The 25,469-nt window shown below is 42.4% G+C and overlaps 1 protein-coding gene across 1 annotated transcript in view; it reads left to right on the top strand.

The window, feature by feature from the left end:
* The first annotated feature begins 1,430 nt into the window (after window positions 1–1,430).
* The window catches only part of LOC132867695 (zinc finger protein 345-like), a 47,250-nt gene continuing 23,211 nt past the window's right edge, over window positions 1,431–25,469 (top strand). The window contains exons 1-2 of the mRNA XM_060900705.1: window positions 1,431–1,515; window positions 13,416–13,687. Coding sequence (XP_060756688.1) covers window positions 1,500–1,515; window positions 13,416–13,687 — 288 coding nt within the window. The 5' untranslated portion in view covers window positions 1,431–1,499. The remainder of the gene's footprint in view (window positions 1,516–13,415; window positions 13,688–25,469) is intronic.

Raw genomic sequence — 25,469 nt, 5'->3', positions numbered from 1 at the left:
CACAAATACGTTTGAAGTTCTTCATACTAACTGTCCAGTTTTTTGTGTCATGCCGAGATAATCATTATAAAGAAACGCGATGCCTCTTCTGCCAGTTAGATGAGGCTGGTGTATATAACTGCAACCAGGAGGACTAGTTTCATTTAATGCTACAGACTCATTTGGTTTAATCCATGTTTCTGTTTAAACACAGTACATTAAACTGCTGATCAGTAAGAAGTTCATTAACAGTTCATGCTTCAATGTAATGGTACCGGTGTGATGACTCTGTGCAGGTAGCAGACAGACAGTTTAGCCTGTTCGTCTGCTCCCTGGCCTTGGCTCTGGATTGTCAAAGATCAACTAGGCCTGTTCTGAGACTATGAGCTATGCTGCGAGAAATGAGAGCAGCATCTTCCCGAGTGGGACGGATACCGTCCCGCCCTAACAGATTTGTTGTTTGATCTTTAGCTGTGTGAGGACATGAAAACAGAGACATCCATGGATGGAGAGACCTCAGAAGCCTGTGTGAAGAAAGAGGAGACCCTGGAGCTGAATATCTACAACTATGGAGACGACCTCGACAGCCCACCTGAAGGTCTCTCCGTTAAAGTGGAAGATCCTGACAATAAAGACTACCTCTGTAAGACATTAGGCCACTCTGGTGCTCAGTAACACTCACTGTTTATTCTACCCTGCACACCATCTGGTGCACTAAAAGTGCAATACAGTACATTTGGCATGTAGCCTCAGTCTCTCTTATTTTAATCAACAAATTGTGACATTGAAATTTAGATTTTTTTTATTGATTAAAATATGAACTTTGTTTATAGAGCGTGTAACATGGTAGCGAGGAGTGAGAGAAACTTATTTATTTAAAATACTTTAGTCATTATAAACTGATGATGTTAACCTGAACCAAAAAAGTTTGGAATATCACACGATGGGTGTGTGTAAAAATCTATGCCGCGTGGTTTTATTTTCATATAACAGCATAGCCCAAAGTGTATGATTCCCCTCAAACCATAGTGATTTGCTTGCTATTGCAATTTTTAATTTATTAATGAATGACACATTGAATGGATGTTTAATTTGTTTCTGTTTACATTTAATGTGGCATAATGTCTGTCATTCTGTCCACCCACTCCTGTGTTTTATTCTGAGACAAAAAAAAAAATGTGGGATGTCGTGTGACTGAGAAACCAGAAAGCACAAAGTCCTCTGTCCTGAAGACTCTTCCATCTTGGGAAACTTACTGAGTGATACCTGGGTCTCCTTCCATAAATATTAAATAAATGTGTCCTAACGTCTTCACCACATTAGAAGATTGTTTTTTTTTGTTTTTTTTTTCTTTCTTCCACCCATTTTTTTTTTTTTTTTGTCCAGTGTGGTCACCTGCTAGTATCCACCCACTAGCTAGGTCTCTCTAACCATATGAGTGAAGGCTAACATGTACTTCCTCCAAGACATGTAAAGCCATCAAACTCCTCTTTTTCAACTGAAGCTCATGCTGTGTGTAAATGACTCTTATTGACGGTATATAAGCAAGTTAACTACTTCCTGTAAGTTTTATTTTTGTTAGTGCCTTTTACGTTTTTGGTTCTTTTATTTTGAAGCCCTTCTGGCATACTCTCATTTGAGAGTCAGCAACTTGCCCATAGGTGTTCACACGTGAACGGCAGCTAATTGAAGAGTGTATGGAAGGAAAAGGTGTTTTGAAGACGTTGCCTTGCAATGTAAAGTTTCATTATGGATAATTAAGCGCCTAGCTGGAAATGGGAACAAGGTATTGTGTGTTTCAACTTGTTTTATGACTGTTTGCTGTGACGTGTTATCCTAATTAACTGCCGAAAGGGCGTTTCCGTATATCGTTGTTGTATTAGCCATGCTAAGGTTAGCTTATGCGAAAGGGTGCTACATGGATAAGCTGTAATGTCGTGTTAATGCTGGTTTTCTAGCTTTTCATGTGCTTTGACCGATTTATGTGAGTGAATACTTGATAAATGTCCACATGTGTGGTTAACTGGCATTATGGAAATGTTGATACTTGTGCGAGCTAATTTTATTTATCCATCTGCAGCTCTTATGGTGTTTGTGAAGAAAGGTTGTGAAGGAAAGGAAGTATATTTGTGTTTAAATTAAGGATGATGGCTGAACATAATAAATGCTTCTTGAAACATCAGTAAGCTTCATCATCATCTGGCTGGGGTTCGCTATAGTAAGAGCTTGCCCTCATCGATCTGACGACTTGCTGCCATTATGACGGGCCATGATGGAGGGTCTTCACGGTGTGCCTGCTGCTACTACTTCGCCATGTGCTGTCTACATGGATTCATCATGAACATGTCCCGACGTGTCAGCACATGATTCACTTTGGCAATCCAGGCAGCGGTTTCATGGATTCGATGCAATGGTCAAGTACGGTCACATTCACCGACACTGAAGCAGAACTGTGAGTATACACCTATATTACACAGTCTACAGACTGCAACAAGGTGAGCTCCACATGAACAGCCCTTTTAGACTGAACCAGTGAACTTTTCATACTCATTATCTCATCTACAGCAAAGGAAAGAAACTGTTGCTTACACTCACACATGGACACATTCACATAGACTCTTTTTATTAAGGACATTTTATATTTTTTGCATACCAAGTACTTTGAGAAGTGTGTTCATTACAGTACTTACCTGGACATTTCCAGTTGTTTGAGTGTCTGCACGTTAATGCAGCTCTGCTAGTTGTTCATGCTCATATTCTGATTTTTGCATTTCAAGTACTTTAAGGTTTGCCTTTATTGTAATACTTACCTGGATATCTACAGCAACCTTCTGCTTATTGCAAAGGTTCGATCATACTTGTTACGAGGTTTCTTCTGACTTAATAATTTCAAATTGAGTTGATGATGTCAAAGTCAGGTAGCTTCAAGGAGACAGAGGAGCAGATGCCTGGTTCCCAGCATGAAGTTCAAGACTTCCAGAGTGAGCTCCACTCACTGGCAGTTGTATCTGAGACACCTGGCCTGAAGGAACCTGAAGGGCCTCGACGCTCTGAACATGCATGAAACCAGACAGAGAAAATGCACGCACAAGATGAAGAGGCCAAGAAAAAGGAGAAATGGCTGCTCTCCATGTACAAAAAATGGAAGCTCAACATATGCAAAGCAAGAGATCAGCTGAAGATGTACATGCCAGAGAGTGAGCTCTGGCCTCTCATTGAAGAGCTTAAGAAAGTGAAGGAAGATGTAATGAACCTGTATTTTGGAATCCGAGATCTTGCCACACCTTCCACCGCCGTGAGAAGAGTTGACACAAATCAGTTACCACAGAAATCACCACCATTGCCTACGGCAGAGCAATAGACGAAGAAGGTAAGTTTAACGAGGACATGGAAAGATGCCGCCTTCATGAACTGCTCCACCATGACTATGCAAAGTCTGTCTATGGATCTGCTGCTTCCTTGATAAGTCACAGCAAGTCTGACCAACATTCCACAGCTTCATCCATGGCAGCCAAGTGTGCAGATGCAGAGCTAGCAGTGAAGGAAGCAAATTATGAAATGATGGAGGCAGAAGAAAGACAAAGAGAAGTCATCCAAGAGTTAGAGGAACAACAACAGAAGGCTCTGGAGGCATGAAGGCATGAGTTGGAGTGATTGCAGGCAGTGAAGGAAGTGCAGGCAGCTCAAGCTAAGCTAAAGGTATACGATAAAGAGACGGAACGCAAAGCTGCTGACTGCATTAATGATGAAAGGAACAAGGAAACAGAGTGTGCCTGTAACTGCAGTCCCTCTATCTCATGTTGCAACACCCCCTCACACAGATGTTTCCCCTCTTGTTCGGGTCTTTCAAGACAGCATAGCCTTAAATAGGCTCCCTGTTCCAGAGCCATTTGTCTTCAATGGTGATGCAGTATGGTTCATTGAATGGAAAGCAGCGTTTACCTCACTCATTGACCAAAGAGCAATCACACCAGTTGAAAAACTCTATTATCTGAAGAAATACCTTGGTGGTCCAGCATGCCAGGTGCTAGAAGGCACTTTCTTCTGGAATGATGCTGAACCCTATCAGGAGGCCTGGAACAAGCTGAATCGTTGCTTTGGCCACCCATTCGCCATTCAGCGAGCATTCAGAGAGAAGCTCACCAATTGGCCAAGGATTCAACCTAAGGATGTTCGAGGACTCAAACTTTTCAGATTTTCTGAATGCCTGTCAAGATGTCATGCCTCACTTCAAGGGTCTTGACATACTAAATGACTGTGAGGAGAACCAGAAGCTTGCCCACAAACTACCAGACTGGGCAGCTTCACACTGGAACCGACAAGTCACCCAATGCCTGAACGAGAAGCAAGAATTTCCAAGTTTCAAGGACTTTGCAACATTTGTGTCAACTGAAGCTGAGATTGCCTGCAATCCAATTACATCACTTCATGCTCTTCATTCATCAGACTCGAACACTGAGAAGAGAAATCTCAGAGACAAGGCCAGTGTTCTCACCACTCTCACAGCTACAGACAACACAAATCAAAGGTCAGACCAGAAAAGGGCTAAAGCTCCATGCATCCTTTGTCAAGATAACAGACACCAACTTCATGTATGTCCCAAGTTCACAGGGATGTTGGCAGAACGACGGAACTACGTAAAGGAGAAGAAACTGTTCCGGATGCTTTAAATCTGGACACGGCACAAAAGACTGTCGTCATAGTCACTTCTGTGACCACTGCAAAGGAAGGCATCCTACAGTCCTCCATGATTACAACTATGGAAAGGAAAGGTGTTCATCTGAAACAGGGATGAATCCAAGTGCTGCTGCTGCAACATCACTCAGTGTAACAGGCGAAGGCTCATCCTACACATCGATGCTAATACCAGTGTGGGTGTCAACTAAAAAGAATTCAACAGCTGAGAAGCTTGTCTGTGCTCTACTCGACACTCAAAGCGATACAACATTCGTCGACCAAGAAGTGAGCGACAGTCTAATTGCTGACAAGTATCCAATGAAGTTGAAGTTGACCACCATGAGTGGGGAAAAAACACAGTTCTCCCAAGTGAGAGTGTCTCTAGCCTTCGTGTAAGGTGATACAGTTCTGCTATTCAGGTTGGTCTTCCAGTTGCCTACACGAAGGATTGCATACCCGTTAACCATGCTCACATTCCCACTTGTGAGATGGCTAAACAATGGAGTCATCTCAGAGAACTAGCAGACGAAATCCAACCACTAAAGGACTGTGAAGTAGGACTTCTTATAGGCTACAACTGCTCCAGAGCCATGGCACCAAGGCAGGTCATCCTAGGAGGAGATGAGGAACCCTGTGCAATACGGACAGACTTGGGATGGACTCTTGTGGGGCGCTCATCCCAAGGCCATGATCCGTTGAGCACAAGTCACCTGTGTCACAAAATCACGGTTAAAGAGCTGCCTCTGGTAACTTCTGCCAATGCTATTTGCATTCTAGAATCTGACTTCAAGGATGGCAGTGAAGACAGCAAAGCAGTGTCACAAGACATCGCCTTCCTCCATAAGCTAGATGAGGGTATACGGAAAAACACACATGGCCACTATGAAATGCCCCTGCCCTTCAAAAACAGACCTAGCTTGCCTGATAACGACTCAGCCATGATACGCCTCAACCACCTGAAAAGGAAACTGCAACGGGACGAAAGGAATAAGGAGTATGTCGAGTTCATGGAGGAGGTAATCGAGAAGGGAGATGCAGAGCAGGTTGACGATGGTGGGAGTGAAGGTGAGAGATGGTGCATTCCCCATCACGGTGTTCGTCATGCAAAGAAGCCGGAAAAGCTTCGCGTATTGTTCGATTGTGCCGCCAGATGCAAGGAACCAGCCGAAATGACTACCTCCTCTCTGGTCCTGACATGCTGAACAAGTTGAGTGGTGTTCTCATTTGCTTTTGACAACACCCTGTTGCTCTGATGTGCGACGTTGAAAAAATGTTCCATCAATTTCATGTGTATGAGGCTGATCGCAACTACCTGCACTTTCTCTGTCGGAAGCAAGGAGACTTGAACTCACCACCCAGCGAGCTCTGGATGAAGGTGCATCTGTTCGGTGCTGCTTCCTCTCCTGGACGCGCAAACTACGGGCTGAAGCATCTAGCTAAAGAGAATAGCAACCTCTACCCTAAAGGCTCCTGGTTCATCGTGAGGGATTTTTATGTAGATGACGGGCTTGCCAGTGTTGAAAGCACTGAAGATGCTATTCAGCTTGCCAGAGAAGCTCGCAAATTGTGCACCACGGGTGGTCTGCGACTACACAAGTTTGTTTCGAATGACAGAGACGTTCTAGAGAGTATACCACCCTCAGAACGAGCAACTAATGTGAAAAATATGGACCTCACCTTCGACAACCTGCCACTTGAGAGAGTCCTAGGGATCCAATGGGATGTGGAATCCGACCACTTCCGGTTTAACATCAGCCTGAAGGATCAGCCTGCAACACGCTGTGGCATCCTGTCTGTAGTGGCTTCCTTGTATGACCCTCTCGGGTTTGTGGTGCCTATTCTGCTCAAAGCGAAGATCATTCTTCAGGAGATGTGTAGGCGAGGCACAGGCTGGGACGATCCTCTCCCAGACGAACTTCGTCCAAAATGGGAACAGTGGAGAAGTGATCTAGCCCAATTAGATAATGTTACCATATCCCGTACCTACTCACCTGCTGGATTTGGAAAGGTCACAAAGACAGAGCTGCATCGTTTCTCGGATGCTAGCCTTAAGGGTTATGGCTAGTGCTCGTACTTGAGACTTCAAAATGAAGAGGGAGATGTTCACTGTGCCTTAGTTGTAGGAAAGGCACGCGTCTTACCATCCAAGGTCACAACTGTTCCGAGATTGAAACTAACAGCCACAGTTGTTTCAGTGAAGATAAGCAACATGCTCAAGGATGAATTTGCATCTACTGGCACTGCGGAGTTCTTCTGGACTGATTCTAAGGTGATCTTAGGATATATCAACAATGAAGCATGATTCCACACCTTTTGTGGCTAATCGCATTCAGAAGATTCATCTCAGCAATGGAGATGCGTCCCAACCAATGAGAATCCTGCTGACCATGCTTCTAGGGGCTTGACTCCCAGCGAGCTTTGTTCATCCACCTGGCTCACTGGACCCAAGTTCTTATGGAACAAGGAAATGAAGCTGCCTGTTGCTGAGATTCCAGAGTTCATGATCGGAGATCCAGAGGTCAGAAGTGATCTCGTGCTTAGCACAAGAACCACAGAACGAGTAAGCCTTGTTGATTGCTTGTCTAAGCTCTCATCTTGGTCACTGGCTACTCAAGCTGTTGCATGCATACTAAGGTGCATCAGCAAGAACAGATCAAACAGTCTCACCACTGTAACAGAACAAGAACATGCAGAACATTGCATAATAGACCTGCAGAAAAATGTGTATCAAGAGGAGTTGAAACTGCTGAGCAAAGGGATCCCCCTACCATCTCAAAATCCATTATACTCTCTTGATGCCTTCCTCGACAAAGATGGCATCCTCAGGGTGGGAGGTAGGCTGTGCAGCTCTTCTCTTCCCGACTCAATCAAGCACCCTGCAGTCGTCCCCAAGGATCATCACATTGCAAAGATAATCATTGCTCATCACCATGAAAGGATGAAACATCAAGGCAAAGGTCTTACCATTAATGACATCAGGTCCTATGGATTCCTGGCATCAATCGGGCAGTAGCATCCTACATTTGTCAATGCGTTACCTGTAGACTGCTTCGGAAACCAACGGAAGAGCAAAGGATGGCTGATCTACCCCCTGAACGTGTGGAACCATCCGCCCCCCTTTACCTTCTGTGGAATGGACTACTTTGGTCCATTTTTTACAAAGCAGGGTAGAAAGGAGAACAAGAGGTGCATGGTCTTCTCTTCACTTGCCTTAGCTCCCACGCCATCCATATTGAGATGCTTGATGACCTGTACACCGACGCCCTCATAAATGACCTACGATGCTTTATTGCCATACATGGCACTGTTCATCAAATCAAGTCTGATCAAGGAGCCAAAATGAACTTGAAGCTCTAAAAGAAGTCAGTGCAGACTGGCTGGCTGCATTTCTTGCTGAGAAACAATGCGAGTTCAGCATGAATGCACCCTATTCGAGGCATGTCTGAGGGGTGTGGGAGAGACAGATCAGAAGAGTGAAAGGCATCCTAAGGTCACGCTTGCTCTTTCTTTTGATAGGCTAAATGATGCTTCACTACGAGCTTTCCTCTATGAATCTATGGCAGTCGTCAACAGCCATCCACTGACTGTTAACAACCTCAGTGACACCCCACACACACACACACACACACACACACACACACACACAGCCTCGAGCCACTCACCCCAATCATCTCCTAACTATGAAATCTGTCAAGGCCTTGCCTCTTCCAGGTGAGTTCATCAGAGAAGACATGTATAGCAAGAAAAGGTAGCGACATGTTCAATACCTGGCAGAACAGTTTTGGAGTCGAAGGCGAAAGGAATACCTGGCCAACATTGCCCTCAGACAGCGCTGGCATACTCCCAGGAGAAATCTGCAAGTTGGAGATATCGTAATGATGAAAGGAGAGGATGTGCACAGGAATGAGTGGAGGTTGGGCAGAGTTTCAGAAACCACTACTGACAAAGACAGACTAATAAGGAGAATTAAGGTCTGCCTCGGTGACAGGAAGCTTGGCAAGAAAGAGGAGCGTCTCCACAAGATGTCTGAAGTGGAGCGCCCAGTCCAGAAGCTAGTCTTGCTGCTGGAGACTGATTAAGCCTGTTCACCCTAGAGTTAATAATACCTAGCTATAGCTTGTAAGCTCATAGTTCATGGTTTTAAAAGGGTTTTCCACCTTCTAAACAAGTTATTTGTATAGGGAAGGTCATTTTCAGTTTGAAGTCATTCGTGCCTAATGTAAACCGTATACTGTTCTATTATTTATTCATGATTGGTGGGAGTGTAAATGACTCTTATTGACGGTATATAAGCAAGCTAACTACTTCCTGTAAGTTTTATTTTTGTTAGTGCCTTTTACGTTTTCGGTTCTTTTATTTTGAAGCCCTTCTGGCGTACTCTCATCTGAGAGTCAGCAACTTGCCCATAGTCGTTCACACATGAACGGCAGCTAATTGAAGAGTGTACAGAAGGAAAAGGTGTTTTGAAGACATTGCCTTGCAATGTAAAGTTTCATTATGGATAATTAAGCGCCCAGCTGGAAATGGGAACAAGGTATTGTGTGTTTCAACTTGTTTTATGACTGTTTGCTGTGACGTGTTATCCTAATTAACTGCCAAAAGGGTGTTTACATATATCGTTGTTGTATTCGCCATGCTAAGATGTCTGTGAAGATTCTCAGTCATCCAGGTCATAGTAAACTGTGGGTGGTAAAAGAGAGCAACTGGACTTGCTTGAAGATTCTTGAAGACATTTCACCTCTCATCCGAAAGGCTTCTTCAGTTCTGTCTGACTAGTAGGGAGCATCAGGTATTTATTCTCTCATGGATGAAAAGCTCATCTAAGGTGCCATTGAGTCATCCTGTTGGTGTGGGTCACTGGGGGCTGGTTGTGAAAGGCCTCAAGAGTTGTTAGGATGATCAATGGATTGGCTGTTAGGGTGATCAATGGAATGATCACCCTAACGGGCAATCCATTGATCATCCTAACGACTCTCGAGGCCGTTCACAACCAGCCCCCAGTGACCCACACCAACAGGATGACTCAATGGCACCTTATGGCCCTTTTCCACTACCCTTTTTCAGTTCACTTCAGCTCACTTCAGCCCGACACGGCTCGCGTTTCGACTATCTAAGAACAGCATGACTCAGCTCGCTTCAGCCCTGCTCAGCCCCCAAAACTCGCACGGTTTTGGAGTGGGGCTGAAGTGAGCCAAACTGAGCTGAGTGAGGCTAGGGGCGTGAGGAGACACTCCCCTGTGCACTGATTGGTGAGGAGGAGTGTCCTCACATGCCCACACACGCCCCGCGAGCACGCTGGGATCTGTAAACACCGTAAACCCGGAAGAAGGAGAATTACGAGAATTATGAAGCCTTATGCGCCTCGCCTCATCTATATGCTCTTGCCAGTATCTGTTGGCGTTGTCGGCGACAACAAGCCACAGCACCAAGACCAGCAACACTAACGACTCCATGTCCTCCATGTTTATTGTTTACTCTCCGGGTTGTGAGACTACCGCTTAAAAGGTCACTGATGTCACTGTTTGCGCTGCCTAACGACATCACGTGACGTCCACCCACTTCCGCTAACTCCACCCAATGTGTCCACCCACTTCCAGCCAGCACGGTTCAGCGCGGTTGTAGTCGAAATGCAACTCCAACAGCCCCACTCAGCTCGACTCAGCCTGACTCAGCACGGCACGGCTCAGCCCAACTCAGCCGCGTTGGTAGTGGAAAAGCGGCATTAGATGAGCTTTTCATCCATGAGAGGATAAATACCTGATGCTCCCTACCAGTCAGACAGAACTGAAGAAGCTTTTCGGATGAGAGGTGAAACGTCTTCAAGAATCTTCAAGCAAGTCCAGTTGCTCTCTTTTACCACCCACAGTTTAGCCATGCTAAGGTTAGCTTATGCAAAAGGGTGCTACATGGATAAGATGTAATGTCGTGTTAATGCTGATTTTCTAGCTTTTCATGTACTTTGACCGATTTATATGTGAGTGAATATTTGATAAATGTCCACATGTGTGGTTAACTGGCATTATGGAAATGTTTATGCTTGTGAGAGCTAATTTTATTTTGTCCATCTGCAGCTCTTACGGTGTTTGTGAAGAAAGGTTGTGAAGGAAAGGAAGTATATTTGTGTGCAAATTAAGGATGATGGCTGAACATAATAAATGCTTCTTGAAACATCAGTAAGCTTCATCATTGTCTGGCTGGGGTTTGCTATACTGTGTCACATGATAGCAAAACACACCTGGAGGACAGTGCTATGTGCTCTGTTCCTCACATGCATAAACTCGCAGAAGATCCTAACCAGCTGTGATTTAATAGGGGACAGAGAGTATGCCCCTCGTTATGCCCCTGAAATGGGATGTTCAATAAGAGACATTGGGTGTGAGAGACAGGAGTCCAAATATACGGATTTCCGGTCATCATAGTGGCGCAGCTCCAGGGTCCTGGATTCGATTCTAAGCTCGGGTTGCTGTCTGTGTGAAGTTTTGCAAGTTCTCCCCCGTCAGTGTAGGTTTCCTCTGGGTCCAATGGTTTCTTCTTCAGCAAATTAGTTATGCTTAAATTGCCATTCGGTGTGTGTTTTGTTTTGTTTTTTTAAATTAAATATGAATCCTATAGGTATGGAATTGGGGGGAAAAATGTCTAGATTTAGAAATGCCATAATTGTCAGCAAGCTGAAATAGAGATGTGCGTTGGACTATTTTTTATTTATTTACTTACTTTCTTACTTACCCTGTGGACAGTTGATTTTGTTTGTACCTGCATGTGATTTCATAACAAATTTGGGAAATTCTGTTCCCCAGAAGATAAGCAAACAAGTAGCTGAATTTAAAACAACTCTGACCAGGCAAGTCCTAAGAGAATACTGTAAATACATCATGCAGTGCCACAGTCATGTTAATGAACATTCGTTTTATTTTGCCCTGCAAGCTTCGTATCTGACCATTTTGTTTACTCCCACAAGGAAGTAAAAAAAACCTCATACTCGTATCCAGTACTGGCACAAAATATTAAAATGCCTAGGAAAAGATTGATTTTGCATACTTAATCCGTGCAAATGACATCAGAATCTGCACTGAAGGCAACTGAAATACATTATGAAGATACAGAGACACCTTTTAACCACAATTTTATACTTTAACCATGAAAACACTAGCAGTTTTGGCCATCGGTATGTGATAAAAATATTGGAAATAATATCTTTTTGTTTAGTTTAGCCCCAAAACCAACCTTAATCACTCCTTGTTGGGCAATCCTACCCTGATATGCTAATTATTCCACAGGTGAAAACCATTAACTAAATCATGTGGTCTCTACAAATAATTCATTCAAAAAAAGTATTTATCCTCTGACTACAGCCAGGCAACAGGCAGAAATGGCATCAGAGAGAGAAACTACAGAAGAGCAGCGTATTAGGATGAAAGTTTTGTGGGAGGAGGGCCATTCATAATGAGCCATAGCAAAGAAACTGCATGTGACCCACAGGGCTGTCTGGAAATGCCTCATGCATCACCAGAAGACTGGGAACTTCAAGAACATTTCAGGCAGAGGAAGGAAGAAAAAGTTGACTAAAGCTGATGTCCAGTACCTCAAGACTACCTCCCTACGAGAGAGGAAGAAATCCAGCAAGGAACTGGCACAGGACCTCCAAGATGCTACAGGCAAGGAGGTCTCCCCACACCTGGTTAGGAAGACGCTCTCAGCAGAAGGCCTCAAAGGTCATGTGTCAGTGCGCAAAATTTTGTTGAGAGGTGGAAATAAGCAGAAGAGACTTAACTGGGCAAAAATTCACAGGAGTTGGACTTCTGAGCAGTGGAAAAGGGTCATGTTCTCGGATGAGAAGAAATTTGAATTATTTGGCAACGCTATGCAACAGTAAGTCAGGTGCAGAAAGGGAGAAAGATACAAGGCAAACTGTATTTCTCCCACAGTAAAACATGGCGGAGGGGTCCTGCAAGTATGGGGAGCCATCACCTACAATGGAGCTGGTCATCTCTACAAAATAGATGGGACCCTCACTGCTGACAAGTACAGACAAATCCTTATCCATCATGCTGTGCTTTCTGGAAGAGCTCTCATTGGCAACAAGTTTATCTTCCAGCAAGATAATGACCCAAAACACACAGCCAGGATGGTTAAACAGTATTTACAAAACAAAGAACAAGATGGCAGCTTGACAACTCTTGATTGGCCAGCCCAAAGTCCTGACATGAATATAATTGAGCGAGTCTGGAACTACATGGAGCAAGAGAAGGTGAAAAGGGCTCCTTCAAACCTGCCACAGCTCTGGGAAGTGTTGCAAGACATATAGAGATCAATTCCACTTGATTTTATTCATAAACTTTATGATAGAATGCCTGATCGTGTCAGTGCACTTCAGTGTCAAGGGGTTCCATACCAAATATTGATAATATTTTAGAATGATTTACTCTGGTTACTTGTAACATTTGTTTATGATGATGAAAATGTTTAGTTTAGTTTATTAAGAGAACTTGAGAACAAAAGGTCAAATTGTGTTGTTTTGTCATTTTGGTAGGTGTTTCCATATTTTTTGCCAATACTGGTACCTTGTTGTGTCCTGTTTGATCCCAGTCCTGATGGACACCTCTAGTCTCAACCAGATGCTCAGTGAACCTTACTGGCAAGCTTTCTTAGGATAATCTTTATACAGTACTAATGTACTGTATATGGTCTTGGATAGGCGCACACAGATTGCACACACATTTGGGCCTCATTTCTTCCTGTTGTGTTTTCTCTACTCCTAGACTGTGAAGTTTGCAAATCCTTCTTCCTCAACAAATGCGAGGTTCATGGACCACCCCTCTTCATCCCCGATACTCCTGTTCCCATGGGAGTCCCTGACCGAGCCAGACAAACACTTCCTCCTGGGCTAGAAATCCAGAAGTCCAATATTCCTGATGCAGGCCTGGGAGTGTTTAATAAGGGGGAGACTGTTCCAGTAGGTGCACACTTCGGCCCCTGCCAGGGAGAGCTGGTGAACCGAGAGGAAGCCAAGAACAGTGGAGACTCCTCGGTTGTGAGTTTGTCATAAATTTTATTATAAAGATTGTATATTTTTATGGAACACAATATGATGACTAGATGAAGGTATCTCCAATTAATATCAATTTCTTCTCGCTGATATGTGGAGTAGTGGTGCAAATCGCAAGTTTGAGCACAATGCGGTCCGACATCGGTTCTTTTAGCCAGTGTGGTGAAACTTACCTGTTAATAATAATACTAGGAACACCTCAGTGCTCAAGCAAATATTTCTTTATTGTATAATTATTCATGAAAATCCCATAAAATCACAAACCCAGGTAGACACCAACATGGGTCCTCCCATAACGACTCCTAAACATGGTCAGCTTCCTGTATTACACAAAATATTAGTCGTCGTCATCATCAACATTCTGTTATAGTCTGTTTTCCCAAGTGCAGTTGAGAAAAACTGTACCAAGTTTTCCTTGACTCTGCTGCATGCACAACATGGTAGCTTCTCACTCTCTCTCTCTCTCACACACACACACACACACACAAAAAAAAAAAAAAACAAGAAATGTATTCATTTACACTTAATTTGTTTCTTTTCTAAATGTCGAGGATAAACAGAGAAGCATGACACGACAGGATCTGAACAGATGCTGTTAACTATAATTAATGCTAGAGTTAATATAAAACTTGTTACCACACCAACGAGCCAGTGGTTTTTGATGCCGCAAAATTTGCCACCTATGCGAGTTGGTTTGATGCTGGGGTCTGCAGTTGATGTAACGACGTTTCATTTCCATGAATTCACAAATGCAGACAAAATATAATTTGAACATCGGTTCAGTGAGGGTTGATTTAGATATGTACAGTATATACCCAGTGTGCTGTGAGACAAAGTGAAGTATGCTGTGGAATTTTGAGCAACCCCATGCATTTTCATGCAGGCTCATGAAATAATATTTTTTTTTTAAATACAACAATGACTGTACTTTTTCATTAAAAATGTTTGTAGGTAGTCACTTTTAACTTTTACTTTTTTTTTTTAAATCTAAATGGCCTTTAATCCCATTTTGAAAATAAATTTGGGTCCAGGGAGGAGGATTATTATTGTAGCGACCCGAAAAGGCAGTCGCTTTAGTTGTTGCCAGTTCCACGGAGCCTTGCCAGAGTGCAAAGGCTCAAGGGGCTGTTAATGTTTAAGCTTGGAGAACATTAGGGGCTAAATAGCAATGAGCCACCTTGACCAAGACTCCTGCAGTAATTGACCACCTCTGTCCAGTATTTCTGATAGGCATGTATCTTGTAGTAAAATAAAACAACATCTAGAACCATGTTATGTACAGAGCATAGGATGTCACATAAGTCAATCAGTTCCTATCCCAGTCCACCATCCCACCCTGCCTGAAGTCCTCTACCATCTTCTATTGCCAAAAAAAGACCATTAGCCGCCTGAATGATGACTGTCCAATGGCACTTACTCCCATCATCATGAAGCGTTTTGAGCAACTGGTTCAGACTTGCATCATCTCAAGTCCCCCATCCATGTTAGACACCAGTATGCTTATAGAGCTAATGGGTCTACAGAGGATGCCATAGCTACAACTCTCCACACTGCTCTCACTCACCTTGAGCAGCAGGAGAGCTATGTTAGGCTGTTTTTGTGGACTTTAGCTCAGCATTCAACACCATTCTCCCTCACAGACTGGTGTCCAACCTGACAGACCTGGGACTGTCTTAATCCATCTGCCTCTGGATAAAGGACTTCCTGTCTGATCGCTCACAGAGGGTGAGAGAAGGCCCCCACATCGCCTCAGCAATGGCTCCCCACTCTTCACCCTCTAGACAAGTTTATTTTTATAGTGATTTTAACAATAGACGTTGTCGCAAAGGGGCTTTACAAAATTTGAACGACTTAAAACATGAGCTAATTTTATCCCTAATCTATCCCTAATGAGCAAACCTGTGGCAAGGAAAAACTCCCTCAGACAATATGAGAAAGAAACCTCGAGAGGAACCAGACTCAAAAGGGAACATCCATTTGGTTGATAAGAGACAATGTGATTATAACATTTTTAACATGGTCAGTTTTGTTGATGTTCTAACTCTTCATTGATGGAAACTTGAGTGCAAAACTGTTGATGGCAACTGTAGTCCTAAAGTTAGCAAGTCAGCTGTAGTCCTCAGCCATAAAAGCTTTACTGTAAGTGTCCAGAGCATCTTCCAAGTGTGACTTTCAACTGTCCATATGGGGCCATCCTCCGCAGGAGCGATGTGATGCCCTACATCTGGTTGGAGTCTCATCAGAATGGCAGGTCTGAGGAGCAGAAGAGGTCAGGATTGCCATGTAACTCAGAGGGACAGATGGGGTGAGGGGGGAGAGAAAGAGAGAAAACACAGGTTGTTGGGTATGCCCAATGTCACCTGATGAGTAGGAACAGTATACATTTTGCACTGAGTTTTGCCAGAGTCCCAAGCAGGGACTCTGGCAAAACTAACTATGACAGCATAACTAAAAGGGGAGAGCCAGAAGGTAACACGGGCATGAGGGCGCCCCGGGACATAAAGCAGCAGCCACTACAGGATCAACAAACTCGAGCGAGCAAGCGAGTGGGGAACTGACAGCATCCATACATCCCAGTTTACCAAAACACACTGTCTGAGGACCCTCCAGATCTACTCCTTTACCTCATAAACACCATTTACAAAAGGCTTGACTAAACAGATATGTTTTCAGCCTAGACTTAAACATGGACTGTTTCTGATTCCCAAGCACTACTTGGAAGGCTATTCCATAACTGTGGAGCTTTGTAAGAAAAGGTTCTGCCCCCTGATGTAGCCTTCACTATGGGAGGTACCAGCAGATAGCCTGCACCTTTTGATCTAAGTAGGCGTGGTGGGTCATAGAGGACCAGAAGTTCACTCAGGTACTGTGGCGCAAGACCATTCAGTGCTTTCAAGGTCAATAATAGTATTTTACAATCAATGTGAAATTTGATTGGGAGCCAATGCAATGTGGATAAGACAGGGGTGATGTGGTAATATTTTCTAGTTCTAATAAGGACTCTTGCTGCTGCATTTTGAACTAACTGGAGCTGGTTTATGCACTTATTGGAACATTCAGACAATAAGGCATTACAATAATCCAACCTGGAGGGAACAAAAGCATGAACTAATTTTTCTGCGTCGTGTAGTGACATTTGAATTTCTTCTCTTAGAAATACTTCTGAGATGAAAGAAAGCTAACCGGGTAATGTTATTGATGCGAGTTTCGAATGAAAGTCTGGGGTCAATAATCACCCGAGGTCTTTTACTGCTGCATGTAAAGAAACAGAAAGGCCATCCAGAGTTACTGTGTAATCAGAAAACCTATTTCTAGCTGCATGTGGTCCTAGTACAAGTACTTCAGTCTTGTCAGAGTGAAGCAGAAGGAAGTTAATAAGCATCCAGTCAGTGCGTTTACATGCACATAGAGAAAAGCGAATTTCTGCCGTTGCTCGACTGAAATCGAAGTTCTAAATGGCATGGAAACACCTTAGCTAGGCTGAAATTGAACCAAACTTGATTCCTCGCAATCAAGCTACACGACCTAGATTATGCGATTTTTGCCGAGCTACTTAGTGCATGTAAACCCTATCGAGATACGTAATCAAGCTGCTTACTTCAGCACTGCCCCTTCCGGAAGTGATGAGTGACGAGACCACAAGCGGGAAACACAACAGCCTCGGTCGGAAAAAAAAAACCAGCCTCGGTCGGCATGACACTTCACCTTAGCTGCCACTTTATTAGGAACACTTGTGTCTGGGCATGTATGCACCCATTTCCAATTAGTTGGTAAGTTATTAGCATGTTAGCAGGCTAATAGTTAATATGTTTACCATTACAGATCAACTTCAACTTAGTGGCCATTTTATTAGGAACACTTCTGTTTGTACATACAAACTACAAACACTCTTCTTGTGAACACAGAACTGATAACTTTGTTTATACTCAGTGTTGCCAGATTGGGCGGTTTTAAGTGCATTTTGGCGGGTTTTGAACATATTTTGGGCTGGAAAACGTCAGCAGTATCTGGCAACACTGCTCTTGAATAGCTCTTCATGACGACAACCGGAAGTGTACCAACACGATGGGGCGTGTAGCGCCACCTGTGGCTCGGGTGCACAATGCACCTCACACAATAGCTCGATTTCCTTGTGTGCATGTAGGATTGGATTTCTCTGGCACCCCTGCTGGGACCCTCAGCTCGATTACCGACAGCAGCTCGATTTGGATGTGCATGTAAACGTACTGAGTGTCTAATGTCCTTTACACATTCCTCAATTCTATTAAGCTGATGTCTCTCATCAGGTTTTGTAGAAACATACAACTGTGTGTCATCAGCATAACAGTGGAAACTAATATGTTTATGAATAATATCACCCAGAGGTAACATGCATATATAACCCCGATTCCAAAAAAGTTGGGACAAAGTACAAATTGTAAATAAAAATGGAATGCAATGATGTGGAAGTTTCAAAATTCAATATTTTATTCAGAATAGAACATAGATGACATATCAAATGTTTAAACTGAGAAAATCTATCATTTAAAGAGAAAAATTAGGTGATTTTAAATTTCATGACACATCTCAAAAAAGTTGGGACAAGGCCATGTTTACCCTTTTCTCTTTACAACAGTCTGTAAACGTCTGGGGACTGATGAGACAAGTTGCTCAAGTTTAGGGATAGGAATGTTAACCCATTCTTGTCTAATGTAGGATTCTAGTTGCTCAACTGTCTTTGGTCTTTTTTGTCGTATCTTCCGTTTTATGATGCACCAAATGTTTTCTATGGGTGAAAGATCTGGACTGCAGGCTGGCCAGTTCAGTACCCGGACCCTTCTTCTATGCAGCCATGATGCTGTAATTGATGCAGTATGTGGTTTGGCATTGTCATGTTGGAAAATGCAAGGTCTTCCCTGAAAGAAACGTCGTCTGGATGGGAGCATATGTTGCTCTCGAACCTGAATATACCTTTCAGCATTGATGGTGTCTTTCCAGATGTGTAAGCTGCCCATGCCACACGCACTAATACAACCCATACCATCAGAGATGCAGGCTTCTGAACTGAGCGCTGATGATAACTTGGGTCGTCCTTCTCCTTTTTAGTCCGAATGACACAGCGTCCCTGATTTCCATAAAGAACTTCAAATTTTGATTCGTCTGACCACAGAACAGTTTTCCACTTTGCCACAGTCCATTTTAAATGAGCCTTGGCCCAGAGAAGACGTCTGCGCTTCTGGATCATGTTTAGATACAGCTTCTTCTTTGAACTATAGAGTTTCAACTGCCAATGGCGGATGGCACGGTGAATTGTGTTCACAGATAATGTTCTCTGGAAATATTCCTGAGCCCATTTTGTGATTTCCAATACAGAGGCATGCCTGTATGTGATGCAGTGCCGTCTAAGGGCCCGAAGATCATGGGCACCCAGTATGGTTTTCTGGCCTTGACCCTTACGCACAGAGATTCTTCCAGATTCTCTGAATCTTTTGATGATATGCACTGTAGATGATATGTTCAAACTCTTTGCAATTTTACACTGTCAAACTCCTTTCTGATATTGCTCCACTATTTGTTGGCGCAGAATTAAGGGGATTGGTGATCCTCTTCCCATCTTTACTTCTGAGAACCGCTGCCACTCCAAGATGCTCTTTTTATACCCAGTCATGTTAATGACCTATTGCCAATTGACCTAATGAGTTGCAATTTGGTCCTCCAGCTGTTCCTTTTTTGTACCTTTAACTTTTCCAGCCTCTTATTGTCCCTGTCCCAACTTTTCTGAGATGTGTTGCTTTCATGAAATTTCAAATGAGCCAATATTTGGCATGAAATTTCAAAATGCCTCACTTTCGACATTTGGTATGTTGTTTATGTTCTATTGTGAATACAATATCAGTTTTTGAGATTTGTAAGTTATTGCATTCTGTTTTTATTTACAATTTGTACTTTGTCCCAACTTTTTTGGAATCGGGGTTGTGTGTGTGTGTGTGTGTGTGTAAAGAAAAATGCAGTGGATCCAAGACAGAACCTTGTGGAACACCAAACTTTACCTCAGTATGTCTAGAAAAATCACCATTTACATCAACATACTGATAGCCATCAGTTAAATAAGAGCTGAGCCAGGAGAGGGCCGTTCCCTTAACTCCCACAACATTTTCTAGTCTATCCAGAAGAATGGAATGATCAGTGGTATCAAATGCTGAACTAAGGTCAAGCAACACAAGCAGCAAGACACAGCCCTGATCAGACGCCAACAGTAATTGTTTTACTCCTTTAACCAGAGCTGTCTCTTTGCTATGATGAGGTCTAAATCCTGACTGATACATTTCATGGATGTTATTCCTATGTAAATATGAGCATAAATGCTGTGCCATGGCTTTTTCTAGGATTAAAATAGTAGTTCTTCTACACTTACAACTGCACCCTGCTCGCTCCCGTAATGGCATCATATTTGCGGATGATACTACCATAGTGGGGCTCATCTCTGGGGGGGAAGGAGTCTGCTTATCAGCACAAGGTGGAGCAGCTGTCTGGGTGGTGTTGAGACAACAAACCTGGTCCTCAACCACCAAAACCAAGGAGCTGATCATTGACTTCAGGAAAAAGAAAACGGACTTTCAGCCTATTCTCATCAGTGCGCAATGTGTGGAGAGGATCCTGGACTTCTGGTTCCTTGGGGTGCACATAGAGGAGGAGCTGACCTGGAGCTCTAATGCCACACAAGTGATAAAGAACGCACAGCAGAGACTTTACTTCCTGATGATCCTCAGGATGAACAACCTCCCTCAAAAACTGCTTGTGTCCTTCTATTGTTGCTCCATAGAGAACATACTTACATACTGCATCAGTGTGTGGTTTGTCAGCTGCACAGGAGCAGAGAGAAAAGTTCTCCAGAGGGTTGTCACCACCACCCAGAAGATCATCGGATGCCCTCTTCCCTGCCTGGAAGAGCTTTACAGTTCCTGCTGCCTCAAAAGAACCCTCAGTATATTAAAAGATCTGTCCCACCCCAGAAATTTTCTGTTTGAACTGCTGCCCTTGGGCAGGCAGTTCAGGTCAATTAAGAAATGGACAAATAGACCCCTTGCACATGACGTTACGCATCATATGATAATTGACCCCCAGGTGAAAAGACACCAGTTTTCGTCTAAGCAAGGCTTAACCAGTCTTAAATATGGTTCATTTTTGCGCTGTTTTTGGTTGTTCCAATCATTTAAATCAAGGGTCACCAAACTTTTTTCTCTGGGGGTCACATTGTCGTTCCTGACTGTGATGGGGGGGCCAGGGTCGGGTCAGCTATATAACATAGAATTGTATGACCCAGACAAATATGACCACCAGCAGGCCTCATTGTGTAGTAGAGATTACTAGCCTGGCACAGCCATCCCCACTACTATATCCACACTACTATATCAACACTTGATTCCTGACACATATTTGTTTATCTTTACTAGTGGTTTGCAAAAGTAGTAATTGAGTCTTCACACTTTGTTTTAATTTGAAATACCACAGATATTCCATTTATTTATTTTCTGATAAAAAATAACATCAAAGCTGTCAAGGTAAGAAACATCTGCCTAGTTGAGGTGATTTGACACTGGCAAAGATGAGTGGAAAATTATAAATTGTAGGTAGGCCTGTTGATATGAATAATATTAATAATAATTGTGTGCAGCACTTAATAAAGGTCAAATAAATAGGCTTATAAAATAAATACATTTAAAAAAAACAGTGAAATTATAATAATATGAGCAATAGATCACAACTGCTGTGATCGTGTCCTGCACATTATTGCTCTCATCCATGGCCAAAGCAAAAAACTTGAATTCTGACGCGCTCTCATTCAGCTGGTCATACACATTGTCCCCCAAATCTTCGGTTCGCCTGGTCATAGTAGGTGCGGAGAGACTCACCGCGTTGAGCGCATCCTTCTTGTCGGGACACACCTCCTCAGCCACAGCAAGCATGCATACTTTAACAAAGTCCCCATCAGTAAACGGCTTTCCATGGGTAGCTAGTAGGTGAGCTACCTTATAGCTAGCTCGGACAGCAGCCTGGTTGATCTGGGTTTGGCGAAGGAATACATTCTGTTGTGCAGCCAGTCTGCATTTCATCCTCCAAATCCTGTCTTCTCTTGTTTGCCCTCGCAAACTAGCATACTCTTTGTGGCGGGTTTCGTTGTGACAACGCAGATTATATTCTTTGAAAACTGACACACTTTCTTTACATACAAGACAAACTGCATGGTCCTTACACTGAACGAAAAAATAATCGGTGGTCCACTGTTCTTTAAAAACTCTGCACTCTCTGTCAGCTTTTCGCTGACCGCTAGCCATTTTGCTGTCCTGAACACTGACAGTTCTCTGCGCGTGTGCTGCCTGTCACTGCTTGATCACGAGCATATGACAAAAATTCGGAAAATATGAATAGTTCATTTTATAACTAAATATCAATTTTAATTGATAAAATCAACAAAATACAAGATGCAGACATGTTATTATTTGCCAAAAAGCAATTTAAAAAAAAATAGGCCATGACCACTTTTGGGGATTGCCTCATAGGGCCGGTTCAAGTGGTGGGGGGCAGAGGGGCTGGGGTGGCGGGCCGGAGTTTGATGACCCCTGATTTAAATCGAGGAATAGATAAAAGATATTACCATTTCCCTGCTATGAAGAAAAATGTTAACAAAAAGAAGCAAATGCTTCAAGAACAATGAAGAAATGAGTGGTTAAAGAGAATACAGCGAGAGGAGCTAACCCTGAAAACTCCAGAGAAATTTGCGACTATTTAAAATGTATTTTTAAAAAAATAGACAGGCACAACAGCGTATGGAAGAGTTTGTTTAAGAATCTCCTTTTATTTCTGCTCACATTTGAATTAGCTTCTTCATGAAAGTGTTCAGACAAAATCAAATGATTTTCTTCCAGATGAACCAACTTCCTTATTCGACATGGAAAACCCAGATTGGGCACCAAACAAACAACGCTGACATCATTCGTTAAAAAAACCAACAAGGAGCGACATGCTCCTGATGCATCCTGAAAGAACAGAAAAGATTAAGAGCAAAAAACAATGGAAAATAAAATACCATTTTGGCAAAAATGTTGGCATCCATTAATTTCTTGTATTAAGTAAAAAAAAAATAATGTAAAGTGCGCACAGTTCTTCACTGTAAACATAACACACTTTCAGTAACAGAATTTAAGCCTACATAAACACTGACTTGCACATGCTGCTTCTCTTGAACATATACACGGAAGTAAGGAGTGTTGCCAGATACTGCTGACGTTTTCCAGCCCAAAATGTGTTCAAAACCTGCCAAAATGCACTTGAAACCCCCCAAGTGGGAGGGAAACCGCCCAATCTGGCAACACTGGAAGTAAGGCGGAAGGTAGTTTACCGACGTCACCTCAAGATGACACCAACAATTGGTCAAATTTGCAGGAAAGTTGCGGTGATTGGATATAATTGCAACACCACCCTAAATTCGCGGGGATTGGTTGAATTTGCGTTGAAGTTGCAAATCGCAACATCGCGAAATCCTGGAGGGTCTGTAATATGCCACGAAACGTTCCAAATAGGGTATAAAATGCTCGCATCCATATTGGCTCCTGCCCCTCTCGACAATGCGTTCATTATTCGAAATAGCGCGTCTTAGATGCGGGCGCGCCAACAATCTGAGTCTCTGCATCCACTATTAGATAAAATTAAAATAAAATCTTACAACATTGTTTGAAAGTCTAGAGCAAGATAACATTTTTACGAATAATAATACTTCAGAGATTTGTTTCTTTTTTAACAAATCATAAATATCAATGTATAAATGAGTGCAAATAGCTCTGTAACTTGATGTCCTTGAGGTTGTTGAGACATGGCGGGCTGGGAATACCATCTAGCCCACAGTTCAAGTAGTAGTCCTTTGAGAGTAAATGCTCAGGCTTTTGCAGCATTCTGTTCCCTAAAGCTGATGTCGGTAAAAAATCTTTACACAAAGGTTTTCTTGTTTATGTAGTGGGGTGTGTGGTTTTTTTTTTTTTTTTTTTAACTGTTCTTCCATGTCCGGATTCTTCAGGAAAAGGAAAGTACATTCCAACATGTGTCTAACACTAGGCCACAAATCTGCACCATTGGTTTTGAGGAATTTTGTACAGATCATAGCCACTAATAAACTCTAATTTCCATTTCTCCTTCACTTCTTTATAACTAAGCTTATCCAAAGATTATCCAAGTAATCCATTAGTAGAGCTTTTTTAGCTGTAGTTTTCTTCAGACAACAGCAACGGACGTCTGACATCTTTGCTTGGCTTCAGTATGTGAACAGTATGTAAACAAAGTTTGCTTGTCCCCCAGGTATAGGGTAGGGTAGTGACCGTTGCTAATGTACATGTGATGTCAGTGTAAGGGGTCTATAGACCGAAAAAGAGCTTCTACCCAAGAGCCATAACTATTACTATAACAGATACTATTGTTACTATTATAATTTTTTTTTTCCTTTTTGTTTCTTTCCTTAATTTCTTTGGCATAAAAAATAGATTTATTAATTTATGAAATGTAATAAGGGTAGACGCAATAAGCTTTTGCTTCAGTCTAATCCGTTTCGGTCTTTCTTGCTGATATGTATGTAACCAGTGTGTATGTTGTTGAAATGACCGAAATAAATAATTAAATCTAAAATAAGCAGATGTTGCACTGGTAGGATGGTGTCCAATTTCGTTGTATTATATACAATGACACGCTTTTATATTCAAAAGCAGAACTCTCCGTCTCATGATTTCTCCTTCCACACACACTTGCCACATTAGTTCACTACCCGTCAAGTTTATTTCTGAACATCAACATGCTTCTAGGATATGTTGCATAATCACGGTCACCTACTTCTATGTTTGAGTTGAGAGAGATTTCTTTCACAGCTACCCTAACTTGCAAAAGAACAGATAGCTTTTCCACTAGCAGTAGTTATTAAAAAAAAAAGACAGAATAATAGTGTTTCCCTCAGGATTTTGTGAAACTAGGGTCAGTGGACCTCGCTCTGGGGGCATGCTCCCCTGTGAGATAATTTTATTTTAAAGTTAAATGTATCAAACTGGTGCACTTTGAGAGCAAAATTAAGAGTTTTAGATCTATGAAGAACTTGTACAAGACAATTTTGTGCTTTAGCAATTTAAGCTAAACACACTGGTTGTATTGATATGAATGGTGATGCCACAGCAAAAAGACCACACCTGCAAAGCATGGTTAAGGAGTTTAACAGTTCATAAACGGTTAAAAAAATGACTAGAGCATACATTTCAGCCCTCAAAGAAATGAAGCAGAAGTGGTTACCTGTGTTCAACTGGTATATTTATTTTTTAGAAAATTTAAAATATTAAATAGAGAACATGCAGAATAATTTCATTTTAGCCAAAAATAAACCTATTTTGAACTCTGGTTAGAGCATGCACTTGTGTTTTGAATGACGAATACATGCTACCGGATGTGTTAGCAGCTTTTCTGACTCAAATAAACTAAAACTCTACAAATTTAACTGTGAACTGTTTTAAAGCGAGGAGATGAGAGTCAGACATGCTGATGTTAACGTTCTCTAACTAAGCTCAAGTTTGATGAATGCTGATTATCAATGCTAACTTCTCCATTGATGTTATCTGTTTGCTGTTTTAAATTGATAACCATAGTATTATATTTGGACTAGTGGATGACTGGAGTGAACACTGTAAAGTTAATGTTATCAGTCTCAAATCAAATGGTGTTTGTGTTCTGAAAATGCTTCTGCCACTACCAGGCCTGGAAT

This window comes from Neoarius graeffei, chromosome 19 (genome assembly GCF_027579695.1).
Source record: "Neoarius graeffei isolate fNeoGra1 chromosome 19, fNeoGra1.pri, whole genome shotgun sequence".
In the NCBI taxonomy this organism is placed as follows: domain Eukaryota; kingdom Metazoa; phylum Chordata; class Actinopteri; order Siluriformes; family Ariidae; genus Neoarius; species Neoarius graeffei.
Note: the sequence above shows the minus strand (reverse complement) of the source record. Positions and strands in the feature narration are given on the sequence as shown.